This window comes from Apteryx rowi, unplaced genomic scaffold (genome assembly GCF_003343035.1).
Source record: "Apteryx rowi isolate R43461 unplaced genomic scaffold, aptRow1 scaffold_1, whole genome shotgun sequence".
NCBI classification, from domain to species: domain Eukaryota; kingdom Metazoa; phylum Chordata; class Aves; order Apterygiformes; family Apterygidae; genus Apteryx; species Apteryx rowi.
This window is the reverse complement of record NW_020447196.1, coordinates 7580749-7605007: the sequence shown is the minus strand read 5'-3', so window position 1 is coordinate 7605007 and position 24259 is coordinate 7580749. Positions and strand designations below refer to the sequence as shown.

The 24259-nt window shown below is 34.7% G+C and overlaps 1 protein-coding gene across 3 annotated transcripts in view; it reads right to left on the bottom strand.

Moving 5' to 3' along the window:
• Positions 1–24259, bottom strand: part of CDH8 (cadherin 8) — a 154132-nt gene that overhangs the window by 38305 nt on the left and 91568 nt on the right. For 2 of the 3 annotated variants that reach the window (XM_026058933.1, XM_026058923.1), the window contains exons 7-8: positions 22058–22311; positions 14550–14686 (exon numbers count right to left, since the gene is read on the bottom strand). In XM_026058933.1, coding sequence (XP_025914718.1) covers positions 14550–14686; positions 22058–22311 — 391 coding nt within the window. Of the gene's footprint in view, positions 1–14168; positions 14180–14545; positions 14687–22057; positions 22312–24259 lie in introns of all 3 variants that reach the window. The other variant, XM_026058941.1, reaches the window with a different exon arrangement.

Here is a 24259-nt window from a genome sequence, read left to right as displayed (position 1 = left end):
AGTTCCAGTCAATTATTTTAGGCAAAATCATAAAAGGGAGTGAAGTTCTGCAAGTATTACTGTTCTCTTGAAAATAATGTGATGGAGACCTATCTCTAAGGAACCATCTTAATCTGTGAAAACTTTATCACCTGTATTCATGGTGATTCACAGCTTAAAAGCACATAGCTTGAGTCTCGCAATGCAAGCACATCACTAGGACTGTCACTTAGGAAGCAATGGCTTGGTTTGAAAATTTAGCATATTGAGATGTAATATTAAAAAATACTGAAGAAGATTTCCACTAGTTGTAGGTAACCAAAACTCTTTCAGAGTACGGATACTTGTAAGGACGTCGTTTTCAGTTTGAATACATTCAGTTGGTCATCTGTGGACACCACTGCCACAGTCCAGCATGGAGCTTTAAGAACCAAACTTATAGGCAAACTATGCAAATAATTTCCTAAAAGTACAGCGCTTTTATGTCTCTGCTGAAGTCTCAATTACCGCCCACAGTTGTAAGACCCAGTACTTTTTGGCAGATGAGAACTATGCAAAAAAAGAAAGGAAAAACCTAGAGAGATACTAGGAAAGGATAACTCAATGGAAAAACAACTAGTGGAATGAATCAGCGATAAGTAAACCTGAAAATAATGGAAAGTTCAGCTGAGTTTAGAAATGCAGATTGAAAGGTTTACAAGATTTATAAGCACGTGGAAAGCTCTTATTTTCTGCTTTACTTCCCAGTTCTCAAGATGCTCTTTGTATTTTAAATGCTTGAGATACAGCCTTTGTTTGTCAGCCTCATCCTTGGGCAACATTGAAACTTGAAAAACACTGAAACTTGCTCAGGGTTAAAAAAGTTTGCGGAGTTTGATACAAAAGGTCCAGTCAGATAAGATAACCAAGAGCAAACAAAAAATTCCATGACTAAGTATCTCCAAATCTGACCTACATACCAGTGCTAGCTCTTACTGTGATCAACATATTCCTTCCTTCCTTCCTTCCTTCCGTGTATTTGAGACATATGTGTTTGTGCGTGCATGTTTATCATTAGAAATTTCTAATGCAAAGCACTAAGCAGTGTTAACACTATTACTGAATGCAGCAAGTAATACTCAGAGTAACTAGCACTTATAAATCAAATTTTTGGTCTCATGCCTTGGTGACAGAAGGTAAGGCAGTTATTCAGCTCCCATTAAGACTTAAAACCCTTCTCTGCTGTTTTTCCTTGACACAAACACATACCACTGGTCTTAAAAGTCAGAGGTATTTAAGAAAGGGAATTATTAGCCGCAAAAAATGTAATTTCAGCATTTCTTTAACACAGAGAAATCCAGTTCAGTTCGTTTAGTTCCTTTAGTTAATTAAATCATCTGAAATCGTATCAAGGTTCTCTTTAAAAAGTCACAAACTGTCTTGCATTTTAATTAAAAATACCTGAATAAAACGTAGAATACTGAAGAATAACCCATCTTTTATTATCATCATCATACGGCTTGGAAATGGCTATTTCATGCTTTCCTGATTCAATGAAATTTCTAATATAATAATATTTTAAATTAGAAATAGAAGTGCTAGTTCTAACAGAGAAATCAAAAAAAAATCTGAATCACTGACCTAATAAAAACAACAGCACTTATTTCACAACTCTCATATTTCAAATTTATGAAGTTGTATTTTAACAGATCCATTTCCCATGCCTTTATCATGGTTTTATCTGATGATTTTAGTAACGTAACCCACATAAGCTTATTTCTCCTGTTGGGTTTTACATTGGTATTTTCCTTGTGCAATCCTTTACCTAGATAACACTACAGCATATAACAATTCTTTTGCCAAGGAACACTGACAAATCTATATTCAAGTTCTTGATAAACAGAGATGTTATTGTGAAGCTGAAATTTTCCTTATCTTGAAGTTTAACTATAGAAATCACATGCTGCAGCAAATGCTGTGTTCATTTATCTGAAGTGTTGCGTAATGACCTGATTCAAAAGAGCCTGAGAACCTGAAAAYGACACTGAAATTGTAAGGAAAAGACATCACTAAATGACAACATTTCTGTTAAAATAACAGACCATAAGCTATTTCTGAGTTAGGGTAAAATCTAAGCAGCCAAACTAAAAAAAACCCCAAACAATATTAAAGTATGGTATTAAACAAACAGTATTAGAATATGAATATTTAGACCAAAAAAAATTAAATGTTTAAAGGACGAGAAAATACTGAGAGTTATAGAATTACTATAAAATAATATAAAYATATCAGTGAATAGCAGAAAAACTTCTATACAAGTTGCTAAGACAAGAAACAAGCTCAAAATTAATATTCCATTTATATGTATTCCAGTACACTGGAGTATATTAGAGAAATACATTTTGCAGAAAATGTATGTGTGTGCATGTGTGTGGGAGGGAGGAAAAAAAAAAAGATGTGAAATGTTTCTCAAGTTTGTCACTTAAGTCATTCTTTAGGAGAAAAATAATAAGGGAGATGAAAAGTATTGTCTGCTCTCAGTAGATCTCTCAGTTTATTTTATTAGGGTCTCCAGATGCAAGATGAACAAGTCAAGAACTTATATTACATTCTATATTTATTTCCTCATTGATAGGCTGTCAAGAGTTTAACCAAAGACCTGCTCAAAATTTTCTATCTCCTTCATTTTTGCCCATTTTTCTACATCTCATCACCATGAAAAAAATGCCAGACTTTTGCAAAACGCATACTTCCACAGGTCTGGATAAATCAGGGGGAACCATACATCCTGGCTAACCAGGTGTGATATGAGGAGAGTAYTTAGACTGGGCACTCTGCTAGGAGGATGCGGAGGAGGGGAAACTGAGGACAGACTATGTTTTAAAGTCACTGGCTTCAAAGCTGAATTTGTAATTAAAAAGTTTTTGAAGTTCAGCACCTGCATCTGTTAGGAGGTGACTAAGGCCATCTACCTTCCTTTGATGAATATATAAGATCTATGGCTTAGCATGAAAGGACAGGTTATACTTTAATTTTGCTGCTAAAAAAAAAAAAAAAAGTAAGTAAAATTTCAGTGACAGATGCACAATCTATGCCAGAAAATGTTAATTAAATAAAGCCATATTCTTTAGGCCTCATTCAATAAAGTTTTCACCCACTATCATTTTCATTTATCACTTATTTTTGCTTAGTGCATGTCAGACAAAGATTGTTGAATACAGCCCAGAACCAATATGAAATAGGGATTAGCTGCCTAAAGTTTGCAGAAAAATGAAACAGGCTGGCAAAAAGACCAAACAGTTTTTTTTTTTTATCAGTGGCATTCCACCCAACCCTGCACTGACTTCTTTGCTTGCCACTGTAGTAGCAAAATAATGTAAACAGTCCATGTTGGTACGTACTTTCACTTCAAGGCCTGATTCAGATCCTACTGAAGTTAATTAGATCTCTCCTACTCTGTAAGTTTTATCTAGTTCTTGTCCTTAATATCACATTATCTATTTCCTATCTTTTAAATAATTAAAAATTTAAATGTAATTTAAATTATAAAAAACGGAACCTGTTAAATTCAAAGGATCAATACTGATTTGTAAAACTTGATAATCAATCAAACTGCAGATTTATATATTTTCTAAAAACTAAATCAGTGTATTCTCTTCATATAGACACAATACACATTGATGGAATTGGCTCCCATTTTGCATATCTGAGGGCAGAGTATAATTTGACATTCAAATACAACCTCTTTGTCATTTTTCATACCACTAAGCTGTGCAGTTACTCAGCACCCTAACAAATAGTTATTCTGTAATTACCTCTGATCCTCTGTGAATTGAAAGATCCATTTACAAAACTGGGAAATATTTGTAATTTTTTTCAGAAGTATCATACTCTCCTTGGTGTACACGCATGATATTATCTTGTCTGAATGCACAGAGAAAGATCAAAAGGGCTTGGGAAGGCAAAACTAGATTGGAAAAGCAAAGCACCCCCTCAAACCTAGTTTACGGCTGTGAAGAGGATGTCTTCTACCATAACCCTGGTTAGAAGAGAAAATCAAAAGACATTGATCTGTTAAATTTGGCCATGCAGGATAAGAGAGGAAAAGTTATCTCCTGAGAACCAGGTACTGTAAGTGAGCTCTAATTTTGTCCTTAAGGGAGCAGAGGATACTGAAACTAATTCATGTCCACCTTAAAGCTGGAGGGAATTGCCAAGCCTAGGCCAAAAAAGAAGGAAAACCCCCACACTCATAGGTTGCTGTTTATTTTAAATTGCTTTGCATGCTCATCACCCTTTAATGAAAATAAATTCTTTTGTATTTTGAAAAAATCTGCTGCAGTGTCACCACTTCCTATTCATTTTCACAGACTCCAAAAAGAAAATGCTAGAAGATACACTAGCAACTAGACATACTAGGTAACACGTGAGTTTTTCACTACACGTAACCTACATCCTGCCTAAGAGAGCAGTTAGACTGCATGGGATATGCACTAGGGAAGAGAAGGGAGGGTATTAAAGAAGAGAGAGCAAAGGGATGGGATGAGGCTTGAAAAGAGATTTAAAAGGGGCATCCTAATCAGAAACTGCAGCACCTTTTCAATATTTAAGTAGCAATTACGGGTACTTGTCTCTTGTCAGAAGTGCTGGATGCAAACAGCATGTCCTTAGAGACTGTTCTTCTGCATATCTAATTTTGACCACGGTGAGCTTTATATTCATAGTGACACATAATCAAGATATATGTGACACATCAATATGAGTAAACAAATACATAATTCAAAATAAATTATTAGTATAGCTGCTTGAGCGGGTTGTATTGCAACCTGCTACAGTTGTGTCAGCTTTATGACAATGAAAACGATGCTGTTTTCATCGCGGATCCTAAGTAAATTCTTTAGGAAAAAAATGTGTGCTGCTAACATCCTTCCACCCACACATCTATCCAGAGACCAAGCTGAAACAAATGCTGGCAGAAAACAACCTGTATTTCTAATACGGTATTGTGTTATTGAGGCTTACTTTTGTCTAATGATGAGGCAAGTCAGGCTGGAGTATATGCAGTTATGTCACCTTCAGTAAACTAACTGCATGAAGTGGTGAACTGTTATTAGTTTAAAAAATTACAAACATGGCTTAAGTATCAGCAACAACTTCCAAAATCAATGCAAATAAAAGAAGTATCGTGTTCATTTAACACGAAAAAAATTATACCTAACTTAAAGAATAAGCAATAGCAATAGCAAATCTAACAGCCACTGTAATCTCTGGAAGCATCTGCAGCTAGGAGGGGCTCTTCTGTAGACCCATCATGCTAGCAAAAGGCAGAGTCTACTAAAAGCTGTTGAAAAAGTTTTTCCACTTCCTTGTGGCAGCTACTGATAAGAAGGAAAAAAAGAGTTAGAAAAACAGGGAACCACAGAAAAACAGGGAACCACAGAAAACAGCCATATTTCTGCTACCTTTATTATCTGAATTAACATTAATAACAGTGGGATAGAAATGCTACTAGATTATTACTTCTTGTAGATCACAGCACCACAAACCTAGTGAGGCAATGGGTAACACATTAATCACTGTAAGGAAGTAACAGGTTTTCATTTCTAAATACGATGTTGAGAAAAATTTCCAGAAAATAATGTGGTGCCATTACATGACTGAAAAGTATCTGGCTCAAAAAAGAAGCCATCAAACAGTCAGGAAGAAAACTGAATAGAAGCTTAAGACACAACAAATGTTGTATCTTAAACACCAAGGGAGTTGGCACTAGTGTAAAACTGAAGCATGGCAGTCAGGAATCTGGCCCACACTTTAGAGCAATTACATTGTTAATATGCTAATACATCATGCATATTAAAATGTTATAAAATATTGACTCAGATACACAACATCTTATTAGCTTTGAAATTTTACAATGACTAGCAGTGATAAAAATAACAATAAGAAGATTGATTGAGGACAAGATGTCTGGAATATTTTGAATTTTTTATTTTAAATTATTTCATGATTGAAGTAAAATAATTGCTCATAAGAAACCTCCATCTTTTTCTTACTGCTAGACAAAATATTGGAATGCTTTAATACAGCTTTTTTATTAAATCAGAATTTATTACAAAAGATTATTTTAATTTCTTCATTTGTAGAGCTCATATCTCTTTCTGGGACTGATTTTCTTAACAATGCTGTTGTATAGATCTTAGGTTTCCTTCATGGCTAAGAAAAATTTCTAGATATGCTGGATTTGAATCAGAGTCTAAGAGTTTAGCATCAAACAGTTACTACCTCGGTACCTAAAGTAGTAAGAAAAACAAAACYAAACCCCACTCCCTAGCATATCAGTATGTACCTTTAATAAATCTTTTCCCTCTGTCTTTCAACTTGAAAATACTGTCATTCTGTGCTATCCAGCAACTTTACCAAAAACTCAAAGCATGCTACTCTGAGTAGAGTCTTTATTCTAGAAACAAGTGTGCTTATAAATGTGCTTTCAGTCAACTAAAATGATATTCAGTTACAAACCTCTACTCTGACCTACAGTCATGCTTCAGCCTTATAGAAAAAATGCTGGAGATCTTGCACAGAGTCATATTCTGTTTAGAAGTAATAAGCCTACTCTTATCAAACTAGATGAATACTATGCAGTATTTTTAAGATGAATCATATTTTCTTCAGAAATTCTAATTCAAATGTTCAAAGTGCAGAAGGCCAATGGTCAGTTGTTCAGCTTAACAATGCACTCGTTTTGCTAATATAATATGTATAGTGTCAGTTTAAACATTCCTCCAGTTTTTTCAAAGTAATTGACAAAGATATTTCACATAAATTAGTCAAATACATTTTCACTAATGACCCTTTTATTCCATACTTCAATCCTTATCTGTTTTGTGCCCCGGAAAACCTTATTCTCTTCTAAAACATTGTCTGTTTTCCTAACCTTTTGCAGTGTAAGCTTTGAACAGTATTGTCATATTCCACCATCTTTTTCTGAAATCCACATTTGGAAATCTGGACCTAAGATGTCTACCCTGGCTTTATAATGCTCTGAAACCAGAGATGAGAGAAGTTAGACTGTTGATGCAAATCTCTCTCTTTTTCTTTGCCATAATTATGCTTATTATCTCCTACAGCGGATTTTTCTGACGTATTTGTTTTCAGTTAATTACTCAAATCCTTTTCATATTCATGGTTCTCTTTCAGATCTTTCCTCTGAAATCAGAGGTTACCGACTTCTATTCAGCTTCTCATACCTGAATTTTTATGCTAGCTCCTAACTATTGAGGCCATTTTATAGAGAGATCGTTTCATAAGTACACTCCTTTCTCATTCATATTTTTTCATAATATGGTCACTCCCACACTATTATCCATGTGGATGACATCTCTTGCCATTCATGAGCTGTGAAAAACACCAGTGGGAAAGTTCATGATATGTCTGAATGCACTTTAACAGCTGAGAGCTGCAAAGTAGCTGTGTGTGATACACCAGCTCTCCATGGACCAATGGCAAATGCTCTATGATTCATTAGAACCTGTGGAGTTCTTTCTGTATAACCCCGTATTTATGTGAAAATGAATCAAAAGTACCTTACTAAATTCCCTTAGTGCAAAACTGATGRATTATCTAGTCTGAGTTTCATTAAGCCAGAGAAAAAAGGGTCAAGCGAAAAAGGTTAATATTCCTCAGCTTCTCTTGTTTAATCTCCATAAAGGCTTGTTTCCTTTTCTTTCTAAAACTTTACTTAATTTTACTCAGCTCTAAATTAAAGGTAATTATATGATGCACCAAAGTAGCTCTAAACTGTTAGAATTATTGCTAATAATGTCTATAGTCATTTTCACAATAAAAGACTAAATAAAATTAAACAAATGAAAATCATCAGCAAAAAGTTATTCATGGCACTAAAAGGTACATCGTAGCTGAATGCTTATTCTGAAGAGTAATTATGTCTCTCTCCCATTTTAATTAATGTCCTTGTATTTTTTAAAATAATACACAATATAGGTAACTTTAGCAGAGCATGTGCTGGATGATGATTCAATTATTGTATTTAGAGCCTTGGTAAACCATAAAGAGTCTTTCTGGCTTTATGCCCTTTCCCATTAGGTGATAAAATTGCCTCATACTTCTTCATTTCTAAAGAATGCAGTTGGTATGGGTAATTACCTTTGTCAGACATAGCCCGTAGCTTTGTCCTTGGGATTCCTACGCTCTATGCCTGGAAAATATTTATTGTGGTCAAATCACCATTTTCATTTCAAGATCTTGTCTATATTTTCATCTACTGCTTTGACTAATGATTCAGCAGAACTTCTACTAGTTGTGGCAGTTCTGGTACTTTGCCAAGCTTTTTTTTTTTCCCCCCATTGGCTTAACTAGACACTGGCATGTTTTTTGTTTGGCAAGTGAAGCTGTATTTCAGGAATCAATGGATAAAGTAGTCAATCAAAATCAAAATAATAGCTCCTTGACTATACTTCTCAGAGAATAAGGTAACAGAAATTCCATTAAAAACTCTGAATTCCATTCAGAGATTTAAAACTTGGCTAAAAGCATTGCTCCAGGCTAGCAGAAATATCCTCTCCCATACAATCCAGCACTGGCTTTGGAATCCCTTTGCTGACTGATCTGTTGTCTGGAGGGACGGAGACTCTCATGACTGTGATGCACAGGGAGTCCGAAGAGGGACAAGAAGTTCTGGAAAAGCCTTCCTGTAACCTGTTCCAAAAGAGGAACAGATTCATACTTCACCTCTACATATCCCAGTAAGTCTGAATAGGCTYGAGTCTATACTAATTTCAAAAGAACCTGTCTATACTTGAATATGCTAATGGTAGTGTAGCTCACAAGCCTTAACTGAGATTTGACTTGAAAGCTGCTCTCTGAGGAATCCAGTGCAGTACATGGTCATAAGAAGGGCAGGAAGAAAATGTAAATCTTGAGTAGCCACTAAGTGCTATGTTAGGTAAAAGAAAGCTTGGGCACTTCAAAGGGATCATAATTTAATTGAATTCAAAGTTTATGAGTCATGGTTTCCAACATTTGTTGGTGGTGTTCTTCACAAATCTCACAAGCTGCAAACTAGAATATTTTTAGAAGCTTTTCTTGTTGAAATCTATGACATCATTCAAAAAATTTTTACAGTGTAATACACTTTCTTGAGAAAAGGATTACCTCACTTTTGTTAAGAGAATTCCAGATAGGCATTGTTAATAATGAATGGAAGCATTATAATGTACTAATTCTTTTTAAAGAATTCACTAGAATCTTATACTTCAAGCAGACCTCAGCTGCAGCTTATGAGAGATGAGTATGCAAATGCCAGCATATTCAYATTTAAGTTAGAGGAATGATGTGCAGTTAAATTATGAGACAAACACACTTCCTTCTTGCCTAAGTTATAACTGCTTCTCTGACATAAGTCTTTACTTTGGTTTCAAACTACATTAGTTCTCCATTTATTATTACTCTTATTACATCAATTAACCAGCAATGACTGAAACATAGGGCATTTCCTTAGTATTAATGAGACACATTATGAGGACACTGAGGAAATATCTCCAATGTGGCTGTTATTCCCATTAGAAGACAGAAATAGAAAATCATGGAGCCAGAGCTGGAAAGACGATAAGAGTTTAATTGTTCTATGGCTTATAGAGGTATGACATTCCAACAGCTTGAATAATCAGGCTGAATTCAGTTCAGAATCTGTGCAAACTGTAGCAAAAATGTTCTGATAAACAAACCATGGCTATCTGCTTTTCTTTTAGTGGCTGAGTAGCATTGACAACCCAACTCATAAGTACTGCAAAACCCGTCCAAGAAACTGAGGGAATACTAAGGAGGTTGGCCCAGGCTGAACTCTGCTCTGCTTCACTGCCCAGCAAAATTGCTAACCAGTTAACGCAAGCAACACAAGCATGTCAATGTGAACAGTAGTTACAGCTATAATTGCACCTTATAAAAAATAAAAAATGCATTTGTGTGTTCAGATGAATAGGCTTACATATGACCAGAAGGTTTCTGACTTTACTAGATTTTACAGAATGTCAGAAAATTCCATTTCAAAAAGGTAGCAAGAACCAAAGATATGATGAGCCTTTGTGTACACAAAAAAAGATGAACCAAAAGAAACGTCTGTAAGTTAATCGTTCATTCTTATTACACTTCAATTCAGCCTCCTGGCAAATACACATATGCCCTCAAATTCTTCTCCTGTTCAGGGCTTGGCTCCAGAGAGCCCAAACATATGAACAGCATAATCAACCCTGACTTTCACAGCAAGGCGATATCCGCTCCCATTCTCTCAAGCMTCTAGTTAAAATAAACCTCCCAACCTTGGCATACGGTTTTAAGCTCTTTACACCTCCATCACATAGGTCTTCACTATACAACAAAACAATGAGAAATCTCATTAGTCCAGTATTTAAAGTCCAGAGTCAGTGACAGAAAAAAAAAGTTCACCTTTTATATCCACAGACCAAAAGGCGTGTTTTCAGGAAAAGGTCATTTGGCCAAAGAGCCTGCATCCTCTAGGCTGTAATCACCTAGATGTTCCTGCTCCTGACTCACTCATCAGAGTAAACTTGGATACATGGGAACATGGAGAGAAAATTTAAGAATCAATTCACAGGGATAACAATTTTCAATATTCCTCTTGCCATGTGAGTTAATACATGAATTTCTTCTGTGCATCCTAAGCTTGTATTTCACAGTGGTCTTTCAGAGAGGTCAACATTCTTTGTAATATTCTCTTAAAAATCTGTGTGATATAGTTCATCAGCATAGTAAAGTCACTACGTGACCAGGCAGGAAAAAAACTGAACTACAAAGAAGCAAAAATTAATTTGAATATATAAGAAAGAAGTATAAGAAAACATACAATAGGAAAAAATGTCACACAAAAGGAATGGAAGGTGATCAGATTTAAGAGTAGGGGTTGAGAGGATCAAAGCTGCGCAAGGAATTTATCATTTTTCACTAAACTCATGGAAAACGTCTAGCTAAATCTGAAATACTGAAAATTTCACACAAATATCACCCATACCACATTAATCACTTTCAGTCCAGTCTTTTTCACCGATAGTTCTCTGCACTGTTTTATCTTCAGTAGCCAAAAAAAGATCCAAATTGATGAAATATTTGGGGAACCATCTGTAGGGGGTATACAACCCGTATGCAGTGTAGTTAGTGTGATTTCAAACATGAGGTATACAAATATATGCAACCTGTCTACATATTTTCAGAACCAGAGCAAGAAGGCAATACAACAGTCTAGGCAACTCTGAGGGACAGCCAGTCAAGGTAACTTTTCCTAAGTCTGTCTGGCTAGTTTAGCCACCCAGGACGGTGATGCACATCTGTGATGATTCATAAAGTGAGAAGCAACAACTCGGAACTGCTTTACAGAGGCTGGACCAAGTCTGCTGGTGATGGGAAAGTGAAAGGAGGGAAACACCAGCCTCCAAAATGTCTCACTTTGCACAGGTCCTAAAATATGATGGTAATACTATTTGTCACAAATAGCATGAATTTATTCTGAATTAGAACTAGATAGATGCTTGCCTATGATTAGGAAATGTTCTTCTCAAGAAAAACAAACTGGTCTTAACTGCCTGTTAAGGACATACAGGAAAGAGTCACAGTCACCACTAGCTCATGCTTTCATGTTTTTCCTAACTTTGCTGGACTTGAAAGGGTTAGGTYCACCTTTTGGGGCACTCAGAAATATTGAATAGTAGCATGTTTAACATTATCCATCCACACTCCAAAACAGATTGCCTTCAAAAAAATCAGCCAGCCTGAGTCTATATATCTTCATCCTCAAGCCAGGTGGAAATGCACAAGTTATGCTCAGTTCAGCCTGACCAATCTAGTTCTGGAAAATTACCACCAAAGGCAGTAGCTGAGGTCAGAATAGCTTTGTCATTGTGCCARCAGAAAACTACCAAAAATGACTTGTGCTTAAAGCATAATTTCAGGTGCAGGTAACTTACCGGCATAGAGCATTTTGAAACAGTGTTGATGTTCGGCAAAACTTTATGTTTATCTATTTATGAAAATGTTGATAAATGAGGGTACATTCAAGATCTACCATGCTGAGAATCAAGAACTAAAAGCAATATCATGGCCTGTTATTAGTAAGTAAGTGCAATGGCAATGAAATGGTCTGATCATCACCCATACGAATAGAGGTGAGCCCTCAACTGAGCCTGGAAAGCAGCTAGGCAAGAAAGAGAAAATGTTCATCTCAGTCTCACATTCTGCTTGTATGAATGATGCTAACATATTTATTTTTCTGTGAGAGATCAGCAGTCCATTAATATTATCTCAGAAAAGCATAGTGATGACACAGTTTGTGTTTTCATTTGCTGCTTGCATCTGAGGTAGTTCACTGCCTCCAACAGATTTCTGTTATTTTACAACAGAGATCTTGCTTATTACTATGTTGGAACAAAATCTAAAAATGCCCATTTTACCCTACTTGACAATTCTCTGAACACATTTAGTTTCTTCATTAGGAACTTTAAAGATAATTTCTCTCAAATAAATAAATATAGTATTTTATGAAATTCAGCTTTTGTTTTATGTAAATGTCAAATAATTATACTGGGAATGCTAAAAAAAAATCAGCAGGAACCCAAATGCTTAGAAAAAGATTGGCATTAGTATTTTCATAGCCAGTGTTATAAAAGGCAATTTTAAAACAGTGATAGATGCTGAGGCTCCCATGAAGTCTAATGACAAGGCTGATTCTTAAAAAATTCTGACATATAATCGTGTTTTAAAAATCTCAAGAAGGAACAGGCAGACAATTCTGATGTGGCCCACAAAAGTGTACTTCTGCTAGCTTTGCTCTGGTACACAGTCAAATAAGTGAGATCAGAACAGTCAGTTGGAGGAGTTTCTTGAAAAATTCTTTTTATTTTTGTCTTTTTAGACTTTCTGGAGAAAACAAAATATAAAATTCCTTCCCATTATGTCTTATTATTCTAATGTCTGGTGTTTTGGATCACAAACTAATGATACCCCTTCTCATGCTATTGGTAAAGTTCATGATGATGATGTCTTGAGGAAATTGGAAGGGAGATTTTTATACCTTTCTCCTTTAGAAACAGTTAAATTATTAACTGGCTTAATATTATGTTTGGCAAAAAATGCCCTATGAAATCAGAGCTTGCTTTCTTTCCTCATGTAGTTTGATTCCCTGTGTCAGGTTGGCTCTCATGCCAGTGGAAAGTATTCTTGCTAATTTATCAAAGCAGTGTTTGCCTCCAAGATTTAATAGCAATTGACAGGGCAAGCACTATTGGCAATGACATACAGGAATTACTACAGTGGGTCATAGGAATATGGTTATAGTTACAGTGGTTGTAAGTGGAGGGCTTAGTTTACACTCAGTTCTAACTTCCTCCTTTATGCATACACTGCAGTTACCCCTCACAGATTCCTAACAGGTTTGTTCTTAAATCCAAGTACCACAGAAAAATATTAAACAACAAAAATGAGCCAAGCAAGTGTCCTTTATTCTCCCATTCACTGACATGTTCATAACTGCAGTGTTATGAAACTCAGCATTAAAAGTTCTATATCATAACACTACATATTTAAAAAGATGCTCTGCAGAAAGAGCAAGCAGTGATATACTACTTTCTGTACGCAAGAATTAGCAGCACTGTTCATCAAGCTTTGAAGACAAATGTTCTTACAACAACATGCAGAGTGTATATGCACTTATGGAAATTATGCATACGCATTGATTGCAGAATAGATACTTTAGCAGAAACATTTTCTTAGTTTATGTTTCAGTTAAGAAAAAGACAATGGAAAAACAATTTCTTCATTAAGGGGTTACAGTTCTACTTTCTTACGCTCTGTTTTTTTGCTGCAATATGTTTATGTCAAATTTTTAGTCTAAAATACAGTGCTAATATTAATAATAAATTACATTCTCTCATGAGAACCTGCCACCACCCTATCAGCCTCAATTCTGAATTAATCAAGAATTTTAGTTGGTTAAAATCTGAGATCCATATCCCCAGATGGGAGGACTTTCCTGGCTCCCAGTAACTTAGGTGTACAGATCAGTCACACATCTAAATAGTTCTGGAGATCCCAATAATCCCCGTTCTTATCTATAGCTGTATATGAGTAAATTTCTTCATATGTATCAAATGAGACTACTTTCATGCAACATTACCTACATGTTTAACCATTTATGGGACTGAAACAAAAGAACATTCATCATTAAGAACTTCTGGGTTTGGCCTACAATTTACTTCCACAATAGCAAAGTTTTACCCTTTTCTTATAACTGTCAGGGTTTTTTTCCATTTACCCTTTATTTCCTGTACAAATGTACTCTTGTATCTCTTCAAACTCTATGCTACTTTATTCACTGAAAAAAATGTGGTTTTCAAGAAGAAATATAGAAAGGACTTCAGCAGAAATAACACTTTCTTTCAAAAGATTTGTAATTTAAAAATCCAATATGTTTTACTTTCTCCTGAGTTACATACAGTTTCCATAGCACACGCAGTAAAAATTAGTTATAAAACCAACAGAACTAGCAGTAAGTATACACAAATACTTACTAGTTTCAGTAGCTACGATAGTTATGTTGTGCCACATATTTGTTTCTCTGTCGAGCGGTGTTGCCAAAGTTATTTTCCCATCTTCTGCATTAATGTTGAACTGTCTCTCAAGGTCAGTATGCCGATCAATGGAAAACCTACAAAATAGACATCCCTGTAATCTACTTTAAGAAGTTGGTGTGATCCACACAATCGTAAGACAATTTATGTAGCCCTCTGAGAACTGCAGTTTTAAAGCCAAATGGATTGAGAAGCTCAACAGCATGATAATTTATAAGACAAAATGACAAACTGAGACTAAAAAAGCTTAATAATTATTGTCCAAGGAGTAATCAGCTGTATAACCAGTATGAAGGTCATAAACTGCCCCCAGGTTCACTGGGTAACATCTTTGAAAAATGCTGTTGATCAAGAGTTAATTACACAATCCATCACATTTATTAGACAGTTTATATGGTATTTCACTGCTGATAATTTCAACAGTAACATATTAAGCAAACAAAAACGGTGGGCTTCATGGTTATTATAAAAAGGATTGAATAACATTATTTTACTAATAAATTTCAGATTAATGAAGCATAGACTATTAAACAAACACATTATTTGGTTATGTTTCAAGCAGCTCCATGGGCAAAAGGCAGTTAATGAATCACCATTTACCTGTAAAACCTGTAAAACCTGTAAAACACTTCAAACACAGCAGGATTGACTATTTTATGGATTGACATCACTGATTTTGAACAAAACAACTTTCATCTGACAGGTAGTCAGAGTTTGCAAATGAGAATATCCAGGTAAATTATGCAGCCTAAACAGAGCTAGCTTGACAACACAAAAGACTTGCACTAGATTGCTCCATAGATGCATTAAGCAGAATGATGATTTAAAGCTCAGAACAGGATCTCCAGGAAAGCTTTTTGCTTGTCCATTTTCAGCAAGTTACTTTATTAATGTATTATTTGTAAAAGAAAATAAATTGCAAAATGAGGCCTTCCAATTTTTTGACAGGAAAAGGTACAAAATAAGAGAGTTTATCGCTAAACTATTGATAAGGTTCAACAAAAATTGGCTTCAAGGAGTCCTACTGAATCCTAATTGTGGATTTATACAAGAGCCTTTTAAGGCCTTTGTGTCTGTGCATTACAGAACCTAACAGCACGGACTGACAATTTTTTCATCTGTTCTGCATTATATCTAACAGGGAGAGTTAGGACACAGAGTCAGACTGGATTACGTTATACTGTGGTCAGAAAAGTGACTCAAACTATCAGTTTCTCATTACACTTCTATTTTTTGCAAATAGGCTGCTAAATTCAGTGATACAAGAGCACAAACATATTTTGCTACAGTCACAAGGGCATGGTTATTTGAAAATCAGTTATTTCATTCTGTTTCATGCTTTATCATAAGACATTTCCAAAAAAAGTTCCGATTCTGAAGGTCCTTTATATGTCACAGTGACTCTATAAAAAGCAGAGTAAACATATCCTGATTAACTCAAACTCACTCCAGCATAACACCGTTTCAATAGATGCAGCATTAGGATCTGATTTCAAAGGTTAGTGTTATACTATTCATCTTTTTTCATTTCAGTGTCAGATATTTTGTTCATACTTAGAATAAGAGATATGTTGCAATTAGATTACTTGTGCAATACCTTCAGTAAGACACAATCCACTTTCAAAAATTAGTTCAAAGAGAATGCGTTTTAGGTAAGTTATGAAAATCTTACAATTTAAATGTTTAAAGACTGTATTTGTTGTTAAAGATCAAGGTTAGCATGGTCACATTGCTAAGATACTTAGCAACTAATGAACTTAAGAGTGAAAACACCTTTGATTTCCTAGATTTAAGTTTCCTTCTTTTAAACTCTGAGTGGAGCTAGTTTTACTCACCTAAAAATCAGTAGTTTGGTTAAAAAGAGTACCATAAAAATATGAAGTTAAATTTCAAACATTTATGCCTAAAGCTGGGCACATACTTCTATATTAGGACATTTAAGTAAACTGATTTTCTAGTGAGCTCAACATACTGAGTTCTCAGTGGTTTAACAGGAACTGTACTGCACTCAGCATTTCTGAAAATCAGGTCACTTGTATGGAAAAGTAAAGCTGTAGGTGCCTAACTTCAGGCAATCACRTTTGAAAATGTATCTTAACCTTATTTTAATGTCTCCCTAGTTCCCATTAAAGTTTTAGAAGTAATTACTACTAGTGAAGTTAGTGGAAAAATATCTTACAGACTTTCATAGGTCTAACATTTCACTCAAGAAAATAAGACAAAGAGTGATCAAAATAACTTTTTTAWGATGCCATTACTTAAAACTCACCTATCTTTTAATGTATTAGTCTATACCTGTTTGAAGTTTATGTAAGTATACAGAAATGACTCTATCAAACCTCTGGTATCAAACTTTTATAAAACTCTTACAGTCCATAAACTAAATAAAATATGAAATGCTTATACAGTATTTAATGTTCAGTAGACCTGGGCTTGACATGAATTCCACTGAGATAAGAGAGAATTTTTCCCTAAGGATCAATCCCCCTACCAATCTCCTTCCATTCACAGTCTTCCTGCAATATATTTTCTGAAGTTATTAAAGCAGAAGTATAACATCTGGGAGTTTATTATATTGCATTTCATCTCATCCCAACAGYATCTATTCACAATGCAAAAACAGCATTCAAAATGAAACAGTTTTAACAAGTTATATGGGTTTACAAGAGTACAAAAAGGTAAAACTCTCTCCTGATTTATTTTGATAAATATTTGGTAAAAAGTAAAAAATAAAATCTGCAATGTCAGAAACTTGGGAAAACTGATAGCGTATTTGAAGTTTCCTTGTCATGATAACAGTATTCTAACTCTTTTTAATGGGAATGCATGGTCAGAACCATAAGCCATACAGAAAATGTACATTTCTCTAAAAATGAGAAAAGACTATCTTGGAAATATTATCTTTTGAAATTGCCATAAAATCAGCACAGGTTATTGGGAAGGTTTGGTTAGTTTATTGGTCTGCTATGGCAAAAACAGGAATAACCCCATGGTGTAACACAAGACATAAAATGATTCTTACTCACTCCTCTCACACTATTGACATTATGACTTAATTTGATCTATTCTTGATTTGCACCAAYGTAAATAAGAGCAGAAACCCTTTTTTGCTTCACATGCTGAGATCTGAATCACTACACTGATACCCCATCAATGGCAAATCGCCATTGTTTATTAATACCAACCAGACAGGACACGTCACTTACTGACCGGGATAAACAGCTGCACTTGTAGGGAGGCAGAAAATATCGTATCTGARTTTTTAAGGCCTGCTGAGAATTAAGTAAATGATCCACTGCTGCCAAAGATGAAATCTCCCCAGGTTTGAACGGAGGAAACCTGCCATAGTGAAGCTTACCTCCCCCACAGAGAAATATACTGCCGAGCAGTGATTTTATTGGAGGGCAGAGACAGTATAGGAAGAAAGTTTATTACTCATGCTTTTTGCTATGCATTTGGATCAAGCTTTATCCAAGATAATTTACTGCAAATAAATAGCCAATGGTTATAAAATAACAACAGAAATATGAAGTACTACTGGAATTAATATTCTTTTATGATAATAGATAAAGATCTTACAAGCCTAATTACTAAAATCCAGAATGTGTCACCCTTACTGAACTAGAGTAGAGCTTTACAACTAGCTCAGCTGAATTCACTGGGTCCCTTTCTCAAAAGAAATACATGCGGCAAGATATGAGCTTGGAACACTGATGTACACCTCTAAAACAATCAGGATACAATTGGACAAACTACTGACCAGGTTTAAAATTCTTAGCAAAATCTGTAAATCTTTTCACCATCAGGGTTAAAAGTCAGCCAGTTCCTTAAGTAATATGCAACGCAGAATAGCAAATAAAGAGAAGAAAGAATTTTTGCTGCTTATCAAAAAACCGCTGCATTATGAAAGACATATATCTGTACTCACTTAAGAATTGATATGAAGAGATAGTTCACATTCATTGGAAAAAAAGGATAACAATGACATAATTCAGCTGAATTTCACATTATCACTTACCCATTCAAAGACACTAGTCCCTTTGTTCTTCCAAAATTATGGATAAACATCAACAATAAGAAAAGCACCATTCAACATATGCATCCTTTAGCTTCATCCATCTAAAATTGCCTAAGTTTTAAAGATCTTTGGCTGATATGGAAATTTCAGAACAAAAACCAGTGCCGAAACCCTGTATTTGACATGAGGTATTGCTTAATAGCCTTATTAAGGGATTTCCTTAAGATGGGAACATTCAGAGCCAGACTAGTAACCCATCTATCCACCTGCTTGTACATCTCTGATTGGTTTATGCATTTTAGATGAACGGATGGAAAGATCAGATGATGTGTTTCATCTCTTCCAAGCAGGTGTAAAAAAGAGATTACTGCTGTGTTGGATAGAAATGAGCTTTTTTTTTTTTTTTTTGTAGAAAAGAGAATATAGGAGAAGAGTCTGTTCTTTCCGGGCTCTTTTCTATACTAGTTTCCCTAAACTCTTTTCTTCTTGTCTTGTGACTCAATTACCAGTGTAATTCCAGGTCCAGTCAGATCATATCATATTAGCTGTTAACAAAGTGGGGGAAGATCTGTGCACATCAAAATGAGACGGAAAACACACTGATCTGCTAAAACTCGAGGCATCTATATATTGTTTCATTTATTAGTTTACTGAGCCTGAGCGTATAAGGCTCTAACATGCAGCACATGCAGTACTGGTAGCAAGGTAAGGTGACTCATRTTTTCATTTGTGTTGTTAGGGTTTTTGTAACCAATGTACACAAAAGCTCTGACAACCAAAATATTTAGAACAGATATCTACTGAAAAATATAATTTCCTTGAAATGCAATTATTTGTTCTTTCCTAAAATGTAGTTTAAAAAAAAATAAAGTAAAAAAAAATGGCCAGGMAGTATCAAAACACTCCATTATTTTTAGAACAGAATATTTTAATTTGCTTTTCAAGTTTTTTAACTTGTTTTTCCATATTTTTAAAAGTTCATTATAGATCATATACCCATAATTTACATCATATATGTGATATAATGACAGAATAAACATTTGAAAAGGCACAATCAAAATGAAACATTCTAATTAAACAAAAAAATATTTCAGAATTATTTTTGTCAGAGAACCTGCCACTTTCAAATTTTGTTCTGAACTGGAAAGAAAGTAACTGCATTTCTGCTCCCTGTTTATCTCTGATGAATATTCCTGCTAGTGTAATAGTAGAATTGATAACTTGAAAACTTGTTTTTACCTTGAAATATTTTTAGGCAAAAAATGCAAAAAAGGCATTTTGGAACTTTCCAGAGCTGTCCTACATAGAGCCAAATTAATGTGTGTAAACAAAAAAAAATCATCAAATTCCATAGAAAATGATGGTCTGTATTTTCCTCAATTCATTATCAAGCCAATACTTTGGAAAAATTCAAAGATAAGCCTTATAATGTACTGYATATAATATTTTTAAGGAAATAAATTATACTATTTAGTAAGACCTATTTGTTTTGATGTAATTAGTTTTGCCCCATCTTGTTTCATGTAGATCATTTTTTTCTTTATAACTTGCTAGAATACTAACATTCTAATTCAGTTTTCACATAAAATATTTTTGCTTCTAAAATTTTGAAAATGATACGTACAATGACGCAAAAATGGAGAAGAGGTAAAGATTTTACTCATCTCAATTTGGGAGCTTAGAGAGAATGAAGGGGCTCAATTTTAGGACATAGACAGGATGATAATTGGGCTAAATTATTGGAATAGGAGTTCAAGGCAGGACTAGAAAGAAAGTTCGAGGAACCAGAGGAAGACTGGCAAAAGAGCCAAGGTACGACTGAAGCGAAGCTGGGGCCAGATTGAGACAAGGAACAAAGGGGACACAGTCAAGAGGCAGAGGAGCAAAGGACACACAAAGTTAGGCAAGAAGAGAGCAGAACAGGGCAGATGCAAGGAACTCCAGTTAGATTGAAGAAAAAATGATTATTAGCCGGGGTAAATGGAAGAAAGCCATCTTGCTGTCACCAGGGCTGGTCTCACCATGTGTTTCAGAAGACCCTGTCTTTGGAGTGGCTGTGCAAGACCTCTTTCACAGATTCAGTGGACAGCAGCAATAAAATGAGGGGTGGAACCAGAGCTTAAATCGTGATAGGTCAAGCTGGGTGCATTCAGTGTCACCCTGTTTTTCTGTTTATTTAATAATTTTTTAACCTAGGGAACTATTCCATGCAGAATACTGCATTCATTTGCCATTTCTCCGATCAGGACACGATCATATTTGATCTTCCAGAAAGCTCCTCTGGTACGAAAATACAATGGGTGCCTGTTAGCATCGACTGGGTCGTGAGCAGTAGCATCAAGTCTATACTAATCAATTACTGACGTTCATATATGAATCTGTGATAGTTAATACTGAACTTAGCTAGATTCAAAAGGATGATTTAGAAATTATAGACTCCATGTACTCCATCTGCATATACAAGTTCTAATATTTCCAAACACTTTAGAAATTCTGAATTTCTAATTCTGAAGATCATAAAACACGATATGCATCACATAGCCCCACTATATAAAGGATTAAAGTCTGGCTCTGTCGTAAAATAATGTAAATAATAGTGATTAGAAAATGGGCTTAAGTGATAGATTACAAACGCTAGCATCATCCTTACCATGCTGAAGACTGCTTGAGGAACTTAAATACTAGACTAATATGACTGGTAATATACAATGGCGATTACTATGAAATGAATTCTCTCCAAATATACCTTTACTATAAGTTGGATTTTTTGGTGTTTGTTTTCATAATGCTTTTAGCTAGCAGTACTATACATAGCAAAATATGTTTTGGGAACAGTYGGATCATATCATATTAGCTGTTAACAAAGTGGGGGAAGATCTGTGCACATCAAAATGAGACAGAAAACACACTGATCTGCTAAAACTCGAATAACAGATTTGGTTCAATTCAAGCTAGATCAAAAGGGAAAATAGTGTAAATTGAAGATGCAAAAGCCATATGGGCATAATAATCTCTAATTTTCTAGCATAAAACCAAGGATGGGTTTAGCCAAAGGAATATAAAATATGGTTTTACACTCTTACAACTACATGGAAAAACTCAGCATTGTTAGTGTGGAAACTAGTGGATTATTTAAAATAAATGCAGAAATAAACATTGATGATCCAACCTTGTCAGGCTTCTTATGCCCTATTTCTTTTTTTTTTTGGCATAATTACTGTTTGATAAGATTACTGATGTGGCAAAGAGTAGTTCTGTGATTATGAAAATGATCTCAACTGATAAATCTATCATAAAGCAAAGAAATCCTATACAAGGATTTTTATAGAAGCAACGCAGAGTGATAATAAACTCATACATATAATGTATGGAAAATATGCTTAGTAATCTGCCAGCAGCTTTTTAAATGATAACTTTAAAGCAGCACTACCTTATAGGACTGGAAGACACATCAGGGTCATGAGCAGTCACCTGACCAATCACAGAGTTAATAGCAGCATTTTCATGCACTTCCAGTAGATAAGTAGGTGATGAAAAGACTGGTGGCTCATCAGCATCCTCTACTACAATTTTTACTGTTGCTGTATCCTTGAATGGTCCTCCACTGATGAAGCGAGGATCAATATGAACGTTGGCTGCTTCTACCTTCAGAGTATAGGATTTCTTGGTCTCAAAGTCCAGTGGCTGTTAAGAATGACAAAGATAAATGCCTTTTACTAATGGCCACAGAGCAAGAACAAATGAATATAATGCTGATGGATGAAAGTTATGTGCATTTAAGCACATTCAGTGAGTTTTAATGCAATCACTTCCCACTTCCAGAAGTTCAACCTGTAAATTTTCTAGGTATATATTGATACCTGTTTATTACCTAGCTTTAGAGAAACCAGAACTCTTTGTTTTGTTTTCTTGCTTTTCACAAGAAATTTACAAAAATATTCGCTCATGAATTATACCATTACAATTTCCTATCAGATAAATAGTACCAATTCATTGGTGATGACATGACCTGCATACTAATCATGCACTTAATCAGTTCTCTGTTAGCTGGAGATAAGAAAAAAAWATATATATACTAGCTCCACAAGGAGTAAATATTTTATTATTTCCAGAACAGTGTGAGAAACGTAAAGAACTAGCAATTTTTATTTGTTGGACATAAGAGACATTATGTGGAAAAATTTAGAGCTAATCATATAAGAAAGTACTTCAATATTATTGCACTTCAGATAACTCTGCATTTCTGTTTATAGGGGTAAATGAGGTAGATATCTCTCAGGAATTTCTTACAACTGCAGCAATTCCTATTTCTGTATCTTTTTTTTTTTTTCAAAGAGAGAAACACGAATCCAATTACTTTTTTCCACCAATATACCTGCCATGTCACCATTGTTTTTACTATTTTACRGCTTCGTATTAAAACATAAAAGATGAAAACACAGTGGATTTAAAGGAATGAACTACAGAATAAAACCCAAATCCATGACACTTTCAAATATTAGAATTTTTCATTATAGGAGACTCAAGTTTGTGACTTGAAGCACATGAGTATATTCACAATATAATTCTCTTGTGTCTCACAATGATTCACATTTCAAAGATGCAAATTGCCAAGCTTTGGAAAGATATTAAGATTTGCATTACAATGTCCCAGGGATAAAAAGAAAAGACATAGAAACTGAATCTGCAATGCAAATATCAGCTAGAACACAAACAGGAATTACAAAACTCTTTCAAGAAGTCTGTCAAAGATTTCAATATGTATACTTTCAAATTGTGTTGATTTTTTCAGGTATAAATCAAGCTCTAATGGGATTTTCTCTTTCTTACAAATTCTAGTAAACATGAGAAAACCTTGCTTCTTTAGCAGCTCTTAAATTAGTAAGCTTTTGTAATTATGAATGGTGATTTATAAATCAGCATATTCACAATTTGCTAATCATACCTCCTATATCATTTTTTCAAGTGCTTTCCATATGCCTCACAAAAATGGCAGCACCCCAATAGAACCAGTCATGCTTAATCAGAATATCATATTGAAAATTTATTCTACATTGTCTAAAACCCAGGAATTYATGCTGGAGAAAATATATTGGTGAACTGTACCCTACATACATCATTTACTGTAGGAGAACCAAAACAATTATTGCTGTCAAAATGAATATATGAAACAACATGGTAGAGACTGAGTTATGAAATACAGGCAAGGGAACCGGGGCAAAAGGCTAATTGCTTTAGTTTACAGAGGAGGTCACAGCATACAATAAATAAAAGTAAAGAACATCAGGGGCTTATATCATATTTTCCTCTTTAAGAAAACAAATCTATATACAGATAGATACATCATTTTATTTTACTTCTACAGTGTTGACCTACTCACTGAGAAACAGAAAATATAAACTTTTGACAGGTATTCTTGTCTGACCTCTTTAATCACAGGTATAAGTTGAATATGAACTACCTGTGCTCATTGGGTTCTTTTTTCACTAGAATGTCATGTTATCACATTTACAGCTGTTTATTTCTAAAGAATCTTTTAGACTGCTCTATACTACATACTTAAAACCCTCCATAACATACTGTTGTAAGTTATATTCATATCCCTTTCTGGAACACAGCATGAGAGTCTGTA